This window comes from Rousettus aegyptiacus, unplaced genomic scaffold (assembly GCF_014176215.1).
Source record: "Rousettus aegyptiacus isolate mRouAeg1 unplaced genomic scaffold, mRouAeg1.p scaffold_m13_p_2, whole genome shotgun sequence".
Taxonomy (NCBI): domain Eukaryota; kingdom Metazoa; phylum Chordata; class Mammalia; order Chiroptera; family Pteropodidae; genus Rousettus; species Rousettus aegyptiacus.
Window position 1 is genome coordinate 128,004,106 of NW_023416295.1, and position 16,740 is coordinate 128,020,845.

The 16,740-nt window shown below is 51.0% G+C and overlaps 1 protein-coding gene across 7 annotated transcripts; it reads right to left on the reverse strand.

Annotated features, from left to right (window-relative positions):
* Positions 1-561: 561 nt before the first annotated feature.
* On the reverse strand, positions 562-14,300 carry HOXC6 (homeobox C6). Of its 7 annotated transcripts, none has more exons than XM_036236880.1 (3): positions 13,730-14,300; positions 2,467-6,332; positions 562-1,756 (listed from the first exon to the last, which is right to left on the reverse strand). In XM_036236880.1, exons 2-3 carry the CDS (start codon positions 2,864-2,866, stop codon positions 1,425-1,427), a joined length of 732 nt encoding a protein of 243 aa, XP_036092773.1. In that variant the 5' UTR covers positions 2,867-6,332; positions 13,730-14,300; the 3' UTR covers positions 562-1,424. The 7 variants fall into 7 exon arrangements, with proteins under 7 accessions (XP_036092773.1, XP_015998254.1, XP_036092771.1 ...); XM_016142768.2 differs by having other exon boundaries at positions 562-1,732; positions 2,467-2,812; positions 13,730-14,278; XM_036236878.1 differs by lacking the exon at positions 13,730-14,300 and adding an exon at positions 12,823-13,723 and having other exon boundaries at positions 2,467-2,692.
* Between the last annotated feature and the right edge of the window lie 2,440 nt (positions 14,301-16,740).

Consider the following 16,740-nt stretch of genomic DNA (forward strand, 5'->3'; position numbering starts at 1 on the left):
TTTTCGAGATGTCCTTGAATCGTTCAATCCCTGGCGAAAGGCTCAAATCCTGCCGTCTTCATTCTCCCCTCCGCTCTTTGCCTCCTCCACGTTTCGCAACAGTCGGCCTGTCTCAGGTCGGGGGCAGCTCACAGGGAGCCCCCTCCTCATTCGGGGAGTGGGCGGGGTGACCCTGGTGCCTGGATAATGCTGCTGTTCTGGCCTTTGAGGCTCGGGGTTCAGAAGACAAGGACCCTAGACTATCACAGGCAGGAAGAAAGGCCTCTGTGGGGCTGAAGACCAATCCGACTAACCCCGGCTTTCCCACTAACCCCCATGGAAATCCCATGCGGCCTTTTTTTGCGGGGGTGAGTGTGTTGCTCTGCGTTGCGAGCCCAGAGAGACCTCTCAGCCCCTCAGCGCGATTACCAGAAGGGGAGGCCAGGGCTGGCGCCCGACTCCAGGAAAGGCTAGTGCAGGGGCTGGGGGCTTGCAGGCGGCGAGAAGACGCGGAGCGCTGGGAGCCTGCTCCAACTTTCACCCGGAGGCTGGCGGGAGAGCGAATTAACAGAAATCCCGATATAAACTTTTAAAAATAATATCAGTTTTATTAAATATTCGAGAACGGATCCAGAGGTCGGATTTATACAAGAGGGTAACACGAGGGGATTTTTTTTTAATTTATTATTTTTTTTACTCCTACTGGCTAAACAAATGTCATTCACTTTTTTCCTCCCGTTTTGTAATTTTCTCTCTTTTTTCCCCCCCTTTTTAAGATGGGGTTGGAACACGGACAGTGCTAAACATAAATATAAATACAGAAATCACAAATACAGCTAAAAATATTCACACAGAAACGGTCACAGTTTGTAATATGCCATAATGACCCCCAGGATTCTTTAAATACAATCCGCCTGGGCTGGGCATTTGCTGGGACAGAGGGGTCGGGCAGGGACTGCGGGGAGGCCCTGGGGGTTGCTGTGGGACCGCCACGCATCCTCCTTGGGCCTCCCGCCCTCCCCTGCTGCGAGGCCGGGCCCTGAGGCCCCGGAGCGGAGGCCCGGGGCCCGGGAGCCGGCTCTTTTCGCGGGGGCGGAAGCGGGGAGCACTAAGGGGGTGGGAGGCCAAGTCCTCATTTGCAGGGAGATCTGTGGAGTCTAAAGCGAGGTTTAGGGACAGAGACCCCAAGGCCTGGGCGGGGGAAGGGGCTTGCAGATAAGCCGAGAACGAGCTAGCGAGGGATCAAGGAGGAGGCGAGTGGTGAAAGAGTTTGTGCGGTGAGGGAGGGGGTCCAGAGTTGACTTTCAGGTCCATATCTGACTCCCTAATTTTGTTTTAGGGAGTCAAAACACATCAATTGTGCCAGTGATAAATACAGAGTGTGTGATTAGGAGGGAGGTGGGGGAGCGAAGGAGGAGAGAGATGGGTGGCAGGGGCAGTCCTGGTCACTCTTTCTGCTTCTCCTCTTCTGTCTCTTCCCTCTTTTCCTCTTTTCCGCCCAGGCTGTCGGCCGCGGCCCCTCCACCGCCCCCTGAGAGCGTGGACGTGAGATTAGATTCCTTTTTCCACTTCATCCGGCGATTCTGGAACCAGATTTTGATCTGTCGCTCGGTCAAGCAGAGCGCATTGGCGATCTCGATGCGCCGGCGCCGTGTTAGGTAGCGGTTGAAGTGAAATTCCTTCTCCAGTTCCAGGGTCTGGTACCGCGAGTAGATCTGCCGACCGCGCCTCCGGTCCGCTCCATAGCCGACCCCTAGAGATCCAGGCACAAAACACACTAAAAACAATCAGCAAGGTTTCCTCTACGGACAATTTAGCCTAGCGAAGTCCTGACCCTCCCAAGTTGGCAAGCAGGTCAGGGCCCCCTTGGGTTCCAGCCTTCTCCCCTGTGCCCTGCCCCACCCCCACTGGGGGTATAACCAGGATTCTAACTTCATTCAGTTTCCACCATAGGTTGGTAAGTGTGTGTCCCAAAGAGTGGTGTGTGTGGGGGGGTGGGGGGAGCACTAACCAGGGAGAAAGCTGTAAGTCTAAAAGCTGATTTTTTAAAAATCCCAAACACTGGGAGTGAGGGCCCCCATTTCTCAACGACTGAGTTCCCCCACCTCCCCAAGTAACCTAGCTCCTTAGGAACTTCTCCCCACTTCTCTGCTCCGTCCTCTCCCCCTTTTTTCTCCTCAACCTGACTCGACTTTGGGGTTCCCCCATCCTTTACCCCCTCCCCTCATCCCCTGCCCTGTTCCTGCCCCCTCAGCTCGCCTTGGAGCCTTCCAATCCGTCAGGGGCCGAGGGGGCCAGGCCCCTGTGAGCAAGCGGGAGGCGAGCAGAGGGGGCAGAAGAGGGGGCCCTGTCTCGGCGTCGGCGAGGAGACGAGCGTGATTGTTTTTATGGGGCCATAAAAAACTCTCTCCGCCCGTTCTTCTAGGGAAGCCGGTCATAAAGCCAGTTCAGTTTATTTAATTTATATCTTGGAGCTGTAAAACTCACCACTGTGCGAATTCATTCGCTGCATCCAGGGGTAAATCTGGATACTGGCTTTCTGGTCCTGGGGCGCAGTCCTGCCCTGCTCAGAACTAAAATCCTGAGCGATTGAGGTCTGTGTGTTATGTCCTAAGGTGTTTTGTCTGCAGTTTGAGAGCATGTCTTTCTCCTGGTAAAAGGAATTAGATCCATAGTCATACGGCCCCCGGCTGGAACTGAACACGACATTCTCCTGTGGCGAATAAAAGGGAGTCGAGTAGATCCGGTTCTGGGCAACAGCCGCTCCATAGGTCGAGAAATGCCTCACTGGATCATAGGCGGTGGAATTGAGGGCGACGTTGGGGAGGACGTCCTGGCCCCCGGCGAGGTGGCAGGATAAGGAAGGGTTAGTGAAGTAGGAATTCATCCCTTTGCCTTTACCTGGTCGGGCTATGATTTCTTTAATATTTATTTCTGTCTCCAGTTTGTACTCGGAACTAGATGGTTATAGGGACGGCTCCAATCCAGGACAGACAAAATGACAAAGTCAGCTGACCCCCTTCCAGCCAATCGCAAGCCAGATGTCAAGAAGGGGGAAAAAAATCGCTTCTGCTTCTGTTGATTCCCTAGTTGAGACTAAGTGTGTGCTTTGAAAGTAAGACTTGGATTTCTTTAAAATATATATACATAAGGGAACTGATTTCGAGGTGAAGGAAGGGTGAATGTCCGTGAGCAGGGCCTTGGGGCCCAGGGAAGGAGAGCTGCTTTCCCAGGAAATCTCTCAGCTCCAGCTAACTTTGCTGTGCAGTGGCCAGAGCCAGGGCTGGAGAAATTCCTGTATTTTCGATCTGATTTCACCTTTTATATCTGCCCCCTTCTAAAATTACATCCTGGTTTCTCCATGAAAGCTCCTTCCAAGCTCAGGGGGGATCCCCAGAAATCCTACAGGAAATCCTGGTTTGACACTCAATGAAGTGGGTCCTCCTTGCCAAACCAGTATATTTTTTTCCCTGTGAATTTTTTAAAACTAAAAAGTAGAAAGAAATTGCATAAAACATGGTGCTCAGAGGAAGGAGAGTGTGGCTGAGACTTTTAGGTGTAGGGGGAATGTGGGGAGCACGCATGTGTCAAGGGGTAAGGGTGAGACTTCAAGGTAGAGTGGCAGAGCTGAGCAGGGCAAAGGGGCCAGGCATCTGCCTCCCCCCCCCCCACTAGCTCCCCTCTGCCTTCTTCTCAGGACCTCATTTTTGGCAGAAACTCTTGCAGCATTTTTCCCCAAAAGGGATAATGTATAAAAATACAAAAGAAAGAGGAGAGAAAAAAGTAAAAGGTAAGAGAGAAAAAGGAAGGAAGGAAGGAAGGAAGGAAGGAAGGAAGGAAGGAAGGAAGGAAGGAAAGACGGAAGGAAGGAGAAAGAACTCTGAGAGTCTTTCTAGACACATCAACTCCTGTTTATGCTGGTGAGAATTTATGATTTGGAGTCAGCGAGGGACAGTGGGGTAATTCACACAAGATCCAGCCAGGAAGAGAAGGCTGGTGGAGCTCTGATAGACTGTTAGTGTCTTGCAGGCTCAAGCCCTTGTACAGGTCAGAGCTCCCTGCCCCCTCCCGGCCCTCTGCCCTGCCAAGGGAGGCGCCCCTGGACCTGAGCTTTGGGGCTTGGAGATTCCAGCAAAGCGTTCCTAGGGAGCTCTCACCCAAGGGCCAGTCACACCTGGTAGGGCCCAGCCTCTTAGCAGCGCCTATCCCCACTTCTTTCCACCCTGGGACTGAGAAAAAGGAAGAGAATGTTAGGAAAAGGCAGTTGAGTCCGAGGCTTCTGTGGAAGCCGCAGTGGAAGAACTGAAGCAGCGGAAGGTGTGCAGATGGGATTTTTCTCCTGATTAATCCAAAGTTAATTTGATATCGTGGCACGGGCTGAAAATGCTTTGAATTGACAAAGAAGGGGTGGTGGGGCAAGCGAAGCTCATATTCCGCCCCCCATCATTTTTGGGGGGAGGGGGAGAGGATTGGCTATAACAAGGACCCGGATGTCGCCGGATTTTATGATCTTTTCCTTCTGCGTAACAAAGCGGAGTAATCAATGGGTAGCAATAAAGCCATAAACAGGACTACGCTGGGAAAAAAACTCGTTTATTCATCTTCTGTAACATTAAGGTTTCCCTGGAGTGTCGCTAGGGGGGAAAAATAAAGTTTCGAACCCAAAAGCAGACAGTGTGTAGGAGCTGGTGGAGAACACATGTTAGTTAATACATGAACCTCGTTAGGAACTTAAGAGTCTGCCTGCTAGACAATTTGCGTTGGCTTTTTTTTTTTTTTAAAAAAAAACAGTCCCAATCCTTCAGAAAAGAGGGATATTTGTCGGTATTTAGAAAGGTAGGGGAAAGGCCCCTATAATTACAAAGGTTACCCCTCTTGGCCCATACTTTCTTCCCCCAAAGGTGATGAAGGTGAAAGGGTAAAGGAGTGTTCTTAAGAAATTTCGAGATGAGTTGTCTCATTTCGGGGTGACATGGCAGATACACAAACAGACACAAGCATGAATTGCTTTCTACTCTAGAATCCAGCTGTCCTCGAATTCATGGCATGCCTGGACAGAGGTTTCCACCAGCTGACTGGGGCTCCAGGCCCCCTGGAGGGCAAGAGGGAGAGGGAGAGAGAACTGCGGGTGGGGAGACCCAGGGGGCTGAGCTAAGGAAGAGTCAGTGCACCCCTTGACACAGTAGCTGTTCAGAGTTCCCAGCCTCAATTCTTCCCTAAAGGTAGTGTGTAACACGTAGAATAGGCCAAAGAAAGAGTAAATCCCCCCCCCCATCAGAGGGAGATTGCTAGAGGGATAAATCATGTCAGTGATATTTCCTTCAAGATATTAAATTGTTGCAATGTACAACAAATTGAATGATGGAAGCTCGGATGTCTTAATGAGGTTTCACTTTCAATGCGTAGATCTTCTATGTATTTTTAAATCCCTTTTATGGTGGGTGGGAGAAGGAAGGATCTTGAAAGAAGGGACTTCTGGGGATGCACACACTGCAGCTTCCTAGCAAAGATTCCTGGGTTTCCTTGAGCCCCTCCTAAACCAAGTCTGGAAGGAAAAAGGGCCCCAAAGTTGGGGACAGTCTCCGTTGGGGCCCTAAGGTAGTGGGCATGGGGGCAGGCGACCTGAGGAACAGAATGTAAGTCTCAGTCCCGGAAAGTTAAGTGTTTTATTACGTCCCTAAACAGAAGGCAGAGACTGAAAGGTCTCCCGGATTTATAATGAACAGAAACCAGCTGCTGGGGGAAAAAAGGCAGAAATGCTGAAAGAGGGAGAGAAGGGGAAGCAGAAACACAAATAATTTCCCCCCAAATGAATTTCCAACACACTCTGTCCTATCACCTTCCGTTCCCGGGGAAAGAAACCTTCTTCTTTCAGTAAGATCTTTAATTATGCAGCTGAAATTTGCTGGAAGGATTCGCTCCAAGGGGGGAGAGCAGGTCAGATTAGTCCGATCTTCCCTCCATTGGATTAAATTTTCCTTTTCTCATTTCATATTTATTTTATTTTATTTAGTGAAAGAACGACTGTCTATGGGGGGAAAGCTGGGACTTGGATTTTTCTAAATATATTTATATTTTCTTGTTAAATTTGTCTGAAAACAATTATGGAAACTCATCAACAGAAGCAAGAACAGATGTTTTATTAAAACTGCAGTTGAGCTCTGTAAATATGCACAAATTCTGGGAAGGTGGGGGGGAGAGAATTTATTCTTTGTTTCCATAAAATAAGCCTAGAGAATCAGAGAAAACCCCCCATCAGGCCCTCAGGTCTCCGAGTTGCTCTGCCCCTTCGGCCTCCGGAATCAGGCATTCCGAGGGAGTTTGTCAGCGAGAGCAGATTTTCACTTTGGGAGCTGTAATTAGTGGGTTCAAAAACAGAATTCAAAAAACAGAGAACAGGAATAAAGGGGGAAAGTTTCTAATCGCTGCTCTAGTCCCCCCACCCCAAATCCAAATCACATGCTTTTCATGAGCGCTAATTACAGAAGAGGAACTTACTGCAGGCTCCCCATGGGCCTAAGTGTGGTACATTCACTGGCCTGGAGTCACCCAAGGCTCAGGGTCGCATTGGAGACTGGGCACTTGAGGGTGTCTCCCAGAGTAAGTCAAGCGCTCCTACTCCAGATTTATCCTGCTCCAGGCCAGGGACTAGGGCCTGTGTATATATGAAATGGGGAGAACGTGGGTGGGACTGGACTCTAGCCTGAAAGGGGTTCATGGGCAGGTCTCACCTTGTTTGCCTTTGCTTTCCATTCTGCTCTAGAAAATATATTAATTTCTTGGGGAAGGGTCTCTGAAGTGAGAGGGATGAGATCTGGAATTTTTATTTGAGGGCAGTCTTTTCCAGAGGTCCTGATTAGTTTGTGTGCTGCCAGTATTCTTTCTCTCCCCAGATCTTCCAACTCTACGTGGATGTCTGTGATCCACCTAGCCTCACACACAGATACACAAACTCCATTCCTGGCTGCCGGCGCCACCAACTACAGCTCGGCGCCTCCAGAGGCTGCTCGGGACGGAGACATTGGAGCTGCAGGACTCAGGGCTCGGCCTGGGCAGTTGGCTGCCTGGAAGCCACTGCAGCTGCCTAACCCACCCTCCCCAATTCTCGATTCCCAGAGTGGGAGAGGAGTGGTTGCCCCACCGACCCCTTTTGTGCCACAGGGCGAGGGCTGAAATCCCTCTTGCAGAGAAAGCCGAGTTTCAATAATTGTTCAGCTCACCTCACAATCGCACTGTTTGGTTAAGGCTTTGCTGTTCTAGAGCAACTGCTTAGTTGGCCCGACTGGCTTATGATTAGATTTTTTATTTAAAAATTAAAAGAATAAATCCTACTCCAAACGCCTAGTGTTTTGTGCATGAGCTCCTTTGATCTTCACAGAATCCGGAGCAAAAGGATTGCAAAGAGTCTATTAGTCTTCCAGAGAACCTGAACACGGGGAACTGGGTCTGTTTGGGGACACGAAAGAATAGTTCACCCTGGGAGCCCCCAGTTTCTCACAGATATGGTGAAGGAAGTTGTCTGAGCACATACCCCCCCCCCCCCATATACACATTGCATTCCTTAAAAGAATACTCCCCCTTTCAAAGTTCAGGCATGGAGACACTCGGGGGAAAAAAGGAAATCTGACACACCCAACCCGGAAATGGATTCCATTTTGGGGTGCTGATATTCTGGGGACAGGGCTCAGGCTGGCCAGCTAAAGAAGTTGGGGGTCTGCAGGGAGGAGGGAAGGAGGAAGAGGCCAGATGGGGCATGTCAAGCATCTGAGAACTGCCCCAAACACCTCAGAGGCCTGGGCTGGTGACTCCTCTTTTGAGCTAAGAGGTTTAGAGTCTGCCCAAGCTGCTTTTGTTTTATTTGCCATTAAACAGAGAAGAAAGGTATACAGAAGGGTTTGCTAACTCACATCATATTTCCTTTCTTCCTTCTCTCTTTCCACATTTCTGCCTAACCTTTATTACCACTCCACTTAATGCTGCTACCAACAGCAGACACCAACTCCCACATCAGCATTTGTTTGGCTTCTCAATTCACTTCTCTGGCTGAAGGTTCTAAAAGTAAAACAGGTCCCAAGCGCCTCTGTCCCATTACACTCAGCCCTGAGCCCCAGTTGGTTCCCTCTAGAAGGTATTATTTCTGTGTTTTGGGGCCCTGCCCTGAAGCCTCCCACTTCTATCCCAAGCAGCAGATTATCAGCTGAGGAGGGGGCACGCAGAGAGCCTTCGAACATAGTATCTCAACCCCATTAGGAATGGGACTCAGACTCCAGTGACATTTCAGGGAGGCAAAGCAAAGTGGTCCTGCTTTGTCCAGGAGGAAAAATGAAAAACAAGACTATTCTGAATATTTTTGGCCCCCAGAATGAGGCTGAAGGATCCCCCTGGCTTCTCTAATACCCATCCACACTGAGCAAGCACTGCTTATACCCATTTTGGAGGTTTATAAGAATTGTAAAATTCAAGAACGTGGCATTTATGACGTCACCGTGAGTCGTCATGAGGAAATTGTGTCATGAAAGTTATATACAGCAAGAGTTTTGTGTGTGGGTGCCCTGCCTCCCCTCATTTGTTTTTCCTTTTCCCCTTCCTTCCCTGGTCTAAGTTCTCCCACTTGAAAATAAAATGTTATTATGTTCTGGAACAATAAGCCAACAATGAAACATAGTCCTCATTTTCCTATAAATAATTTTATCCTTTATTGTTTGCAGATCTGAAAGAACTATTTAATCTGCGCTGGCAAAAAGAGGGAGAGAGATGGGGAGGGGGAAATTAATTTCAGAAACGAGAATATTACTTACTTCGATGATACTCTTTTAGATTTGATAGCCAGGAGCAAAATTAGAGGCGAACAGCGGCCTCTCCGACTCTACACCTGGCGGGATTGGAGATTTATAGGATCTTTAGCGAAGGGGCAATTTAATTTTGTAGGATTTGCTTAAATTCACTGCTATTTTGGGGGGCTGAGAAGGGAGGGTGAGGAAAGAATGACATGCTTTATCTGGCTTTATGAATCCGCCAACATTACTCTGATTTAAAACCTAACAACCTGTGTCTCAGGGAAAACTCCTGCAGAAAGGAGTGGGAGAATGGGGGAGTGGAATGAGGGGGGCTCAACTTTCTCAGTGACTGTGGCCCCTTAAAACAAGCAGTTGCCAGGGGATAGGAAGAAAAGCCGAGGCAAAGGGAGGACTTGAAGTCCCTCCACCACCAGGACACCAGAGGTTTATGATGTCCCCATAATTCCCCCAACCCTAAAAACAGCTGCCGATTTTAGGACAATTTCTGCTTCCTCCTCTCAGAAAGGAAGAGTGAGGGAGGAGGTAATGGCGGGAGCGGGTGCCGGAAAGGGGAGGGAGTTCGGATAACGCTGCACTTTGTTCTCCTGGGTGAGTTTGCTGGTTTGGCGGGTTTCTGACACAGGGTGGCAGCAGACAAAACAAGTAAACAACTCCTCACAGACACAATAAACAGGGGCGGCTGCAGCACCATGGCAGAGGCCGTGGGCCAGAGGAAGGACAAGATTTGGGGGTAATGTCACCCCAGCATCCCAGGGTGCACAAGGCCGCTCTTGGTGCCAGCAGAGATAAGGTGGAAGAAAGCTGCAAGACTCCGTACCCGCAGCATGTCTGGACCTGATCACCTAGGGAGTGGAGGAAAACCCCGCCAGCCCCTCTCCTGTCCTTACTTTCTTTTATGGGTTTTCTCACTATTTATCATTTATATTCCCCCCACCCTACTCTGTCTTTCCATGGCCCCAGAAGGAAGAAAGGCTAGGAAAGAAGACTGGTTAATTCCCAGCCATGGCTGACGCTCAGCACTCCAGGCCCACAGACACCTAGACCCAGCTTCTTTTCTAGCACTGATCTGTCAGCCTTCTCCCCAACTCAGGTAGCAGACAGAATTCAAACAAAGTCCCATCATCTGGATATTTGGTGAACTTAGCGTCTAATCTGCCCCACAGAAGACGTAGGCAAATCTTGGGCCCAGGACGCTGATAAGGTGAGCAGGGCTGAGAGACATATTCGCCGCACCCCTAGCTATTCTGGCACCTTCTCAACTGGCCTCTCCATGTACTCTAGGGGCAGCCATTCCAGACCACAGCCCAGAGCCCACCTTATTAACCACTTCAATCCCTTTCACTGTCCCAGCAAGACTTCAAGCACCAGGGCCCAGCGACTGCTGGTAGCCCCACCTTACCCACGAGTTTCCCACAGAATTCACTTTCAACACAACTGGGCTCCCCCTGGTAAAATAGTCTCTGAGTTGGGGAAGTTTATGGGGAGATGTGGAGAGAAAGCAGAAGGAATCAGTATTTCCCCAGCCCAGCTGCTTGGACAGCAAAGGCAATAAGGTAGAAAAGCCTTTGTAACATCCACTGGTTACTGGAACCCGCATACTCCGATTTCAGCACGGAGACATTTCCAGCAGAGCATGCACAGAGGGTGTTCTGGTGCACTCAGTACCCCCCTTGAGCCCATGCGCATATAGTAAGGGTTAACAAAATTCTGCATGCACATAAAACAGTGTTTGAGCAAATATAGGCATGGTAATACACAATTAACCATGGAAATACGAGACTATATATATATTCATGCAAAAATCTGAGTCTGTACATTCGAGCCTGTATATAATAAGTGTATAAAGCTACCAAGCCTGGATTTTGAACACAACAGTAAACCCAACAAGCTGCCTTCTGAAAACAAGGTTGCATTCTTCCTGTGGATCACAACTATCAGACAAGGGAGAGAAAGGGTTTGCTCTACCCATTTCTCCCTTGCTAGGAACTGGCGCATAAAATACAGCCCATGGCAGGGCTGACAAAGCCTGTAAGGGGCAGGCCTAAAGTGCCCAAAGAGTGGGCTCAGAGGGGAATGCTGGGAGCACTGGGTTCCAGGGAGTGTTGCCAGGCACTGACCCACAGATTCAGTGCCTCTGCCCAACCTTAGCCCTGGGTGTGCAGAGTCCTTGAGCTAGATTCTATTCTCAGCAGCCCTGGCTATTATTAGATAATCACAGCAGTGCTCTTCTGCACTAAGAACCGTGTCTACAGGGAATTTGACCTGCAAGGAGGCTGAGGGTCGCCACTGGTAGCCCCCCTTGTGCTTCTGGTTGAGTGCCAGAGAGGGAGAGAGAGAAGGGAAAGAAAATCGAAAGTAAGGAGGGAAGTAGGGGGCTGGCTTAGGGGACCAGGTTTATTCCCTGGCCAGACTACAAAACTGGAAAAAAAATAAAAGGGCCAGTCACTGCTGCTATACTTTCTCTGCATCCTTCTGTCTCATGAGTCTAGGGGTGAAGGGCATGGGGGTCTGCAGGACTCTAGCCAGGAAGAGACAGAAAATCAATTGATAAAAATATTATATAAGTATGTGTCAGGATGGTGCTGTTAACTCGTCAGCCACGAACCCTAACACCCTGAAATCCCGCCAACAACGCATTGGGTTAGATCCCTGTATGCCAAGAGAAATAGCTCAGCTTTGCCCAGGCCCATCCCTCCGAAGAGAGAGGGCCCTTTAATATCCCAAGTGAATCCCCACTGGCCTGAGTGGCCTTCTCCAGAAACTGTTTCCCTGAGGGCAAAGAAGACTTGTGCCACCCCAGACAGTGCGGCCACCTGCGGAGGTGGGGGGGCAAACGGCGGGGGTCAGACAAAACACAGGCGAAAGAGAAATAGAGGCCTCACCGGTCGGCGGTTCCCACATTACTCCAGTAGAAAGGCTCCCATTTTCAGGCCTCCGGGTTCCCTCCACTGGCCCACTGTCCAACCCTTGCCCTTTCCAGGTCCCACAGACTCGAAGTCTCGGTGGCCGCGGCCTGGCTCCCGACCCGGCTCCGGACCCGGCAGTCCCTGGGCCACGCTGGAGCGGCGGGAGAGCGCGCGGCAGCCTGAGGAGGCGGCGGGCTGGGCCCATTTGGGGAGAGCCAAGCGCTTTTCTCGATCGTAAACAAGGAACGCGAAATTAGCCCCTCGGCAGACGCCTCTACCGACACACAAGTCCTGTGGTGGGGGGGAAGGGGGAGAGAAAATGCCATTTCTTCCCCCAGGAGAATACCTCAGAGGCCTTTATGTCGGCTGCGAAAGGGGAATTTTGGGGGGGCAGGAGAGAAAGGGAAGGGGATTGTGGGGGGAGGGGAGTGAAGATTCACCCTCAACTCGAGCCCAAGCGGCTTGATTTGAATGCAGTCGAACTATATTTTTAAGAATTAATAAAAACAGGTTCTTTCCCCCCACCCCCCAGGCTACGGGTCAGGGTTTAAACAGGAAATCGAGGAGCGATCCCCTCCCCCCACTAGGGCTTGGTGGAGAAGTCCTGTCGCGCCTCTGGGAGAGGATGCGGGCGGCGGGGGGGGGGGCGCGGGGGGAATCCTAACTCGGACGGAAGGCGAGTCTAGCCCCCAAACTCTCGGCCCTCTCCAGGAATATGCGCCCTCCTCCCCCAGCTCTGGGGTGTGTCTGCCTGGGTGTGTAAACGTTTGCCTGTGCATCGCCTTTTATAAACAGCTCACACATATAGGGGCCGCCGCGGACCCAGGCCAGGGAGCAGGGCGCGGTCATATATCAAACTGCAACACATTCAGGTCCACGTACATTTGGAAGAAATTAAGCCACTGTGTTATGAAACCATATGTGTCGGGTTAAAACTATATACAACACGCCATTAGCACCAATTATTAGGAAGATCCCGAGCGCCCAGGACCCTCCCGGCCGCCCAATTCTGACGTCCCTACCCCATGAGCCAGCCGCGCCTTGAGTACTCACTGCCTCCACTCACCCAGGAGGCCCCGCCAGCGAGGCCTGGGCCTGACCCCACCCAGCCTGGTGCGGGAGGTCTTCCCCAAACCCACCTCCGCCCCAGGCAGGGTAGGTCTTAGCCCAGAGCAGCCAGGCCGAGGTGGGTGAAGCAGCTCAGTGGATACCCTGGGTGAGGTGGCCGCAATTGGGGTGGGGACGCCCCTCCGGGAGAGAGAAGGCAGATTGGCCCCTTTTCTCCGAGCACAAGATGGCTTTTGAGTACCGCGTCCCCCACCCCCACCCATCCACGCAGTGCAGGGCACCTCCCATCTTTCCATCCGCTCTAGTGGGGGCGGGAATAGGGGGTGGGCAGATGCTTTCCCCTCCGCTGACGCGCACCAGCCACCAGCCTCCCCACTAATTGCCAATTAACAGGCCCCGCCGCCCTCGGAGCCGCGCTCTCTTCCTGCTCCGCGGCCCGGCCTGCACTGCGCATGTGTGAGCCCTAGCGGTCGCGCTCTCACGGAGGGAGGGGGCTGCGGAGCAGGGAGGGGGCGCTGGAAAGTTTGTTTGGGGGTTGGGGGGCAGACTTTGCTCAGGGGGCAATGTACAGGTTCTCTCTCTTGCCCTGGAGTTTGAGCTTCCGGGCTCCTTCTATCCCGCTTCCATTAGCTAAGAGGCCGCAAATCTGTATAACAGGTAAGGACAAGGTGGGCATCAGGCATGGTCCGCGCACTAGACCCTGGCCTGAGCCCCACATGCGCAGTCCTCTTGCCCCCTCAACCCTCAGCTTCGGCGCGCAGTGACATCAGAACAACACACTACCCCACTACCATATTCTAGTTTAACCCAATTTCTCCCCCCCCTCCACTTTTCCTCCCTATAATTGCCCACGCGCCCACCCTTTCTCCATCCCCCTCTCCTCTCTAACCAAGACCAGCCGCTGCTGTCCTTATCTTGAAACCGCCACCCAGCTACGGACCATTAGTTACATATTTGAACCAATAAGGAAACACTTACCGGGTGCTGCTGTCACTCTCCCTCTCCCTCTCTCTCTCTGCCTCTCTCTCTCCCACTCTCTCTCTTTCTCGTCTTCCCTCATTCTGTGCCGCTGCGGAGCCTGTCTCAGCTCCATACACACGTATATACTTTATGTAAATTTAAAAAGAAAAAAAGAATAGTCCCAGTAATCAAAAAGCCAAATAAAATTAAAGAGAGTTGCAAGAAGGTGGCAGGAGGCAGAATCTGGGAGAGGGAAGGGGGAAGAATCTGCAGCTCCAAATCTCAACTGCTCCCGCATTCCTCTTGCCCCTTGGGGGGCTAGAGGGTTGGAAAGGGAGAGAGAGTTGCCCTCAACTCCTGCCTCTCCCCTCCCCCTTCCCAGGTGCCCCCAGCTTCTAGGAACTCCACCTGGGAGGAAAAAAAAATTAAATGGGGAGAGAAAATAATTATTAATCAGATTAATTTTAAAAAATACTAGTAATGAAGGGAGCGCCCAGCGCAGGTTTCCCTGGCAATGGTTAGGCTCTTACAGAGAAGACTGTTCTGCGGAGCGCTCCGAACGGACAAACCACAATAAAAAGTTCACGTTCATGGATGGAATCCACATGACTTCTTGTGGCCAATCCAACTTGTGAGTCGATCGTAAACTTTTATTACTCAGCTGTAAATTTTCTGCAAACAACCGGGAATGCGATGCATTTGTGTAGCGTGTGCAAATGGGCGCCGCGGTCGCCATGTTTACCCAATTCTCTCGGAGAGGGAGCATCCCCCGACCCCCACCGCACCCCCACCCACCGCCCACTCCCCATGGGCCGGGCTGCATCAGGCTAGCGCAGAAAGGGCAAAGGGGGACGCGAGAGAAGGGAAGGAAGGATTCTGGTACTGAGTAGGCTGCTTTCCTTTGCCATGCCGAATTTAAAATATTTTCTTAATAAATGGGGTATTAAGGTCGGTTCTGGGGGACTGAAGCTTTGCAAAGGTTTCTGGCATTGGGACAGTGAAGGCTGACGAGGTGAAGGGACCAAGAAGGGATGCGCTCCTTACACCTACCTTTTTTTTATTCCTCTAGGAAAAGAACAACATTCTTCCCAATGGGGTGTTCCGCCCGGCAGACCCCCACTCCACCCCAGACAGGAACGGGAGGGGCAAGCCGCTGGAAGCCTCATAACCAAGCCTGACCTGGCCGTGGTCTACAGCGCGGAAAAGGTTTAGGCTGGCCCTGGGCAGTCATGCACAGGCACCAGGAGGAGTGAGAACTGGGGACAGCCTACAGAACTCCCAAAGCACCCCTCATTCCCAGGTTCCTTTTCCAGAGAAAAATAAATCCACTCCCCCCAGACCATCCCTAGTGTCAGGTCTCCTCAATTCCAAGGTTCAGATGGAAGCTGACTCCCAATCTTTTTAGGATTAAAAATAAAAGTAAGGCCCAAGATCTTGGTTCTCACTTCTTTTTCCTTTGGGTACAAGGCAGTTTGAAGCCTTTTCTTTCTTGTCAGGTGGCCCACACCTGCTTGTCTTTTTCAGAAAAATTCTGGTGTCCAGGCCACTGGGACACACCTTTGAGGCCATGAAAAAAAAAAAAAAAAAAAGACCGTATTCCTCTCTAAATTGCACCTTCCAAGCTAAATTCTGAGCACCTGAGGTAACTAACCCCCACGCTTCTCCAGACTCTGAATTTTGGTGATGTGTCCAATGTGGGGAAGCCCAGAATAAATTCTTCCATAGAGACAATTTGCCAACCAGTCACAGTCCAGCCACTCTTCTCGTCAGCTGGAGATTTGAAGACTCAAAGCTCTCCCTTAGGTTTGGCTGGGAGCTGGCACGGTGACTTCCACAGCTGGGTGCCCCACCCCAACCAACAGGGGTCCCTCATCCCCTCCCCAAACTTCCTCCATAGTAAGCGCAGCAGTTCCCTCAGCCGGATGAGGGACCTTGGTTCTTTTACAAACCCACTCATAAATTTTATAACAGGTAGTTAAAAATTACGACAAGGAAGCGCTGGCCCAGCTTTTCACAATGGGCCGCGGGGAGAATGGGACAGCGCTGCGGGCAGCTCACCGGAAATTTTACTTCTAGTCTGTGGCACAACCTGTCCCGAGTTCGCCCTAATTGGGGCAGGGTAACGTTCTCCAGCAGGCTCCCAGCCACTGGGGTATTTTATTTGGAGAAGATGAGGCTGGGGAGGCCAATCCACTCTCCCATCTTAGGGTCCACCAAGGAGCCCCTTAGGACACTCACAGCCTCCCTCAACCTCCAGATCCCCTGCAGGCCCGCACCTCTCCTGGCTTCTGCAATGAAGTGAGGAGAGAGAAAATGCCGAGAATTTAAAAAAAAAAATCTAAAGAAACGAATTTGCCCCCCAATTTAATAGCTACATTATCCCGTCTCTACGGTTGAGATTAGAATAATAAATTCAAGGCGAAATGAGGGAGATGCTTCAACTCAGCATTTTGAAAGATACTATTTTTCACAAATCACAAATAGCTTTCGGAAGCCACTTTGATTGGCTAATAAAAAGTAAAGAATGGGAAAGAGTCCTATCTGCTGCAGCAGAATGGTCCTCATTCCAGTAATGGGACGGCAGGAACATTTGGGAGAACGAGTTTCTAAAGAGTGCATCCTGCTCGCAATTAAATTCCCCCATAAAACGGGTTTTACCTCCTTTTCTCTCCAAACGAGAAAACGAAGGCGGTGGGCAGAAGGGGTGGAGGAGCGGGTACTGCATGAGGGGGTGGCTGGAGCTCTCTCAGTCTGGCCCATCGGATGCTTCGCATCTCAAGCGATGCCCGGCGCCAGACGCACCCCGCCCTCCGACGACGCCGGCGGGCTTGGGGCCACGGGCATCGCTGAGCAGAGCAGGGCCAGGGATGAATGGGACATTTGGTGCGGGAAAAATTCGGCGAGGGTCTTTGGAACCATTTACTATAGGTTTCAACCCACTCGGCTACTAAGTCAGCGATTTTTATTAATAGAAATCACAATTCTACATTTTAAAAATGAAACGGCCCCTCTGCCAGCCCTCGGAGTCT

Bases quoted from the DNA above. Each gene is read 5' to 3' on its own strand.
- HOXC6 (XM_036236876.1), bottom strand. From the start codon at position 13,047: ATGGAAAGATGGGAGGTGCCCTGCACTGCGTGGATGGGTGGGGGTGGG. The intron at 2,813-12,822 runs GTGGGTTTGGGG...GCCGGGGGCCAG, and splicing joins CTACCCTGCCTGGGGCGGAG to GACGTCCTCCCCAACGTCGC. The intron at 1,757-2,466 runs GTGAGTTTTACA...GATTGTTTTTAG, and splicing joins GCGAATGAATTCGCACAGTG to TGTGTTTTGTGCCTGGATCT.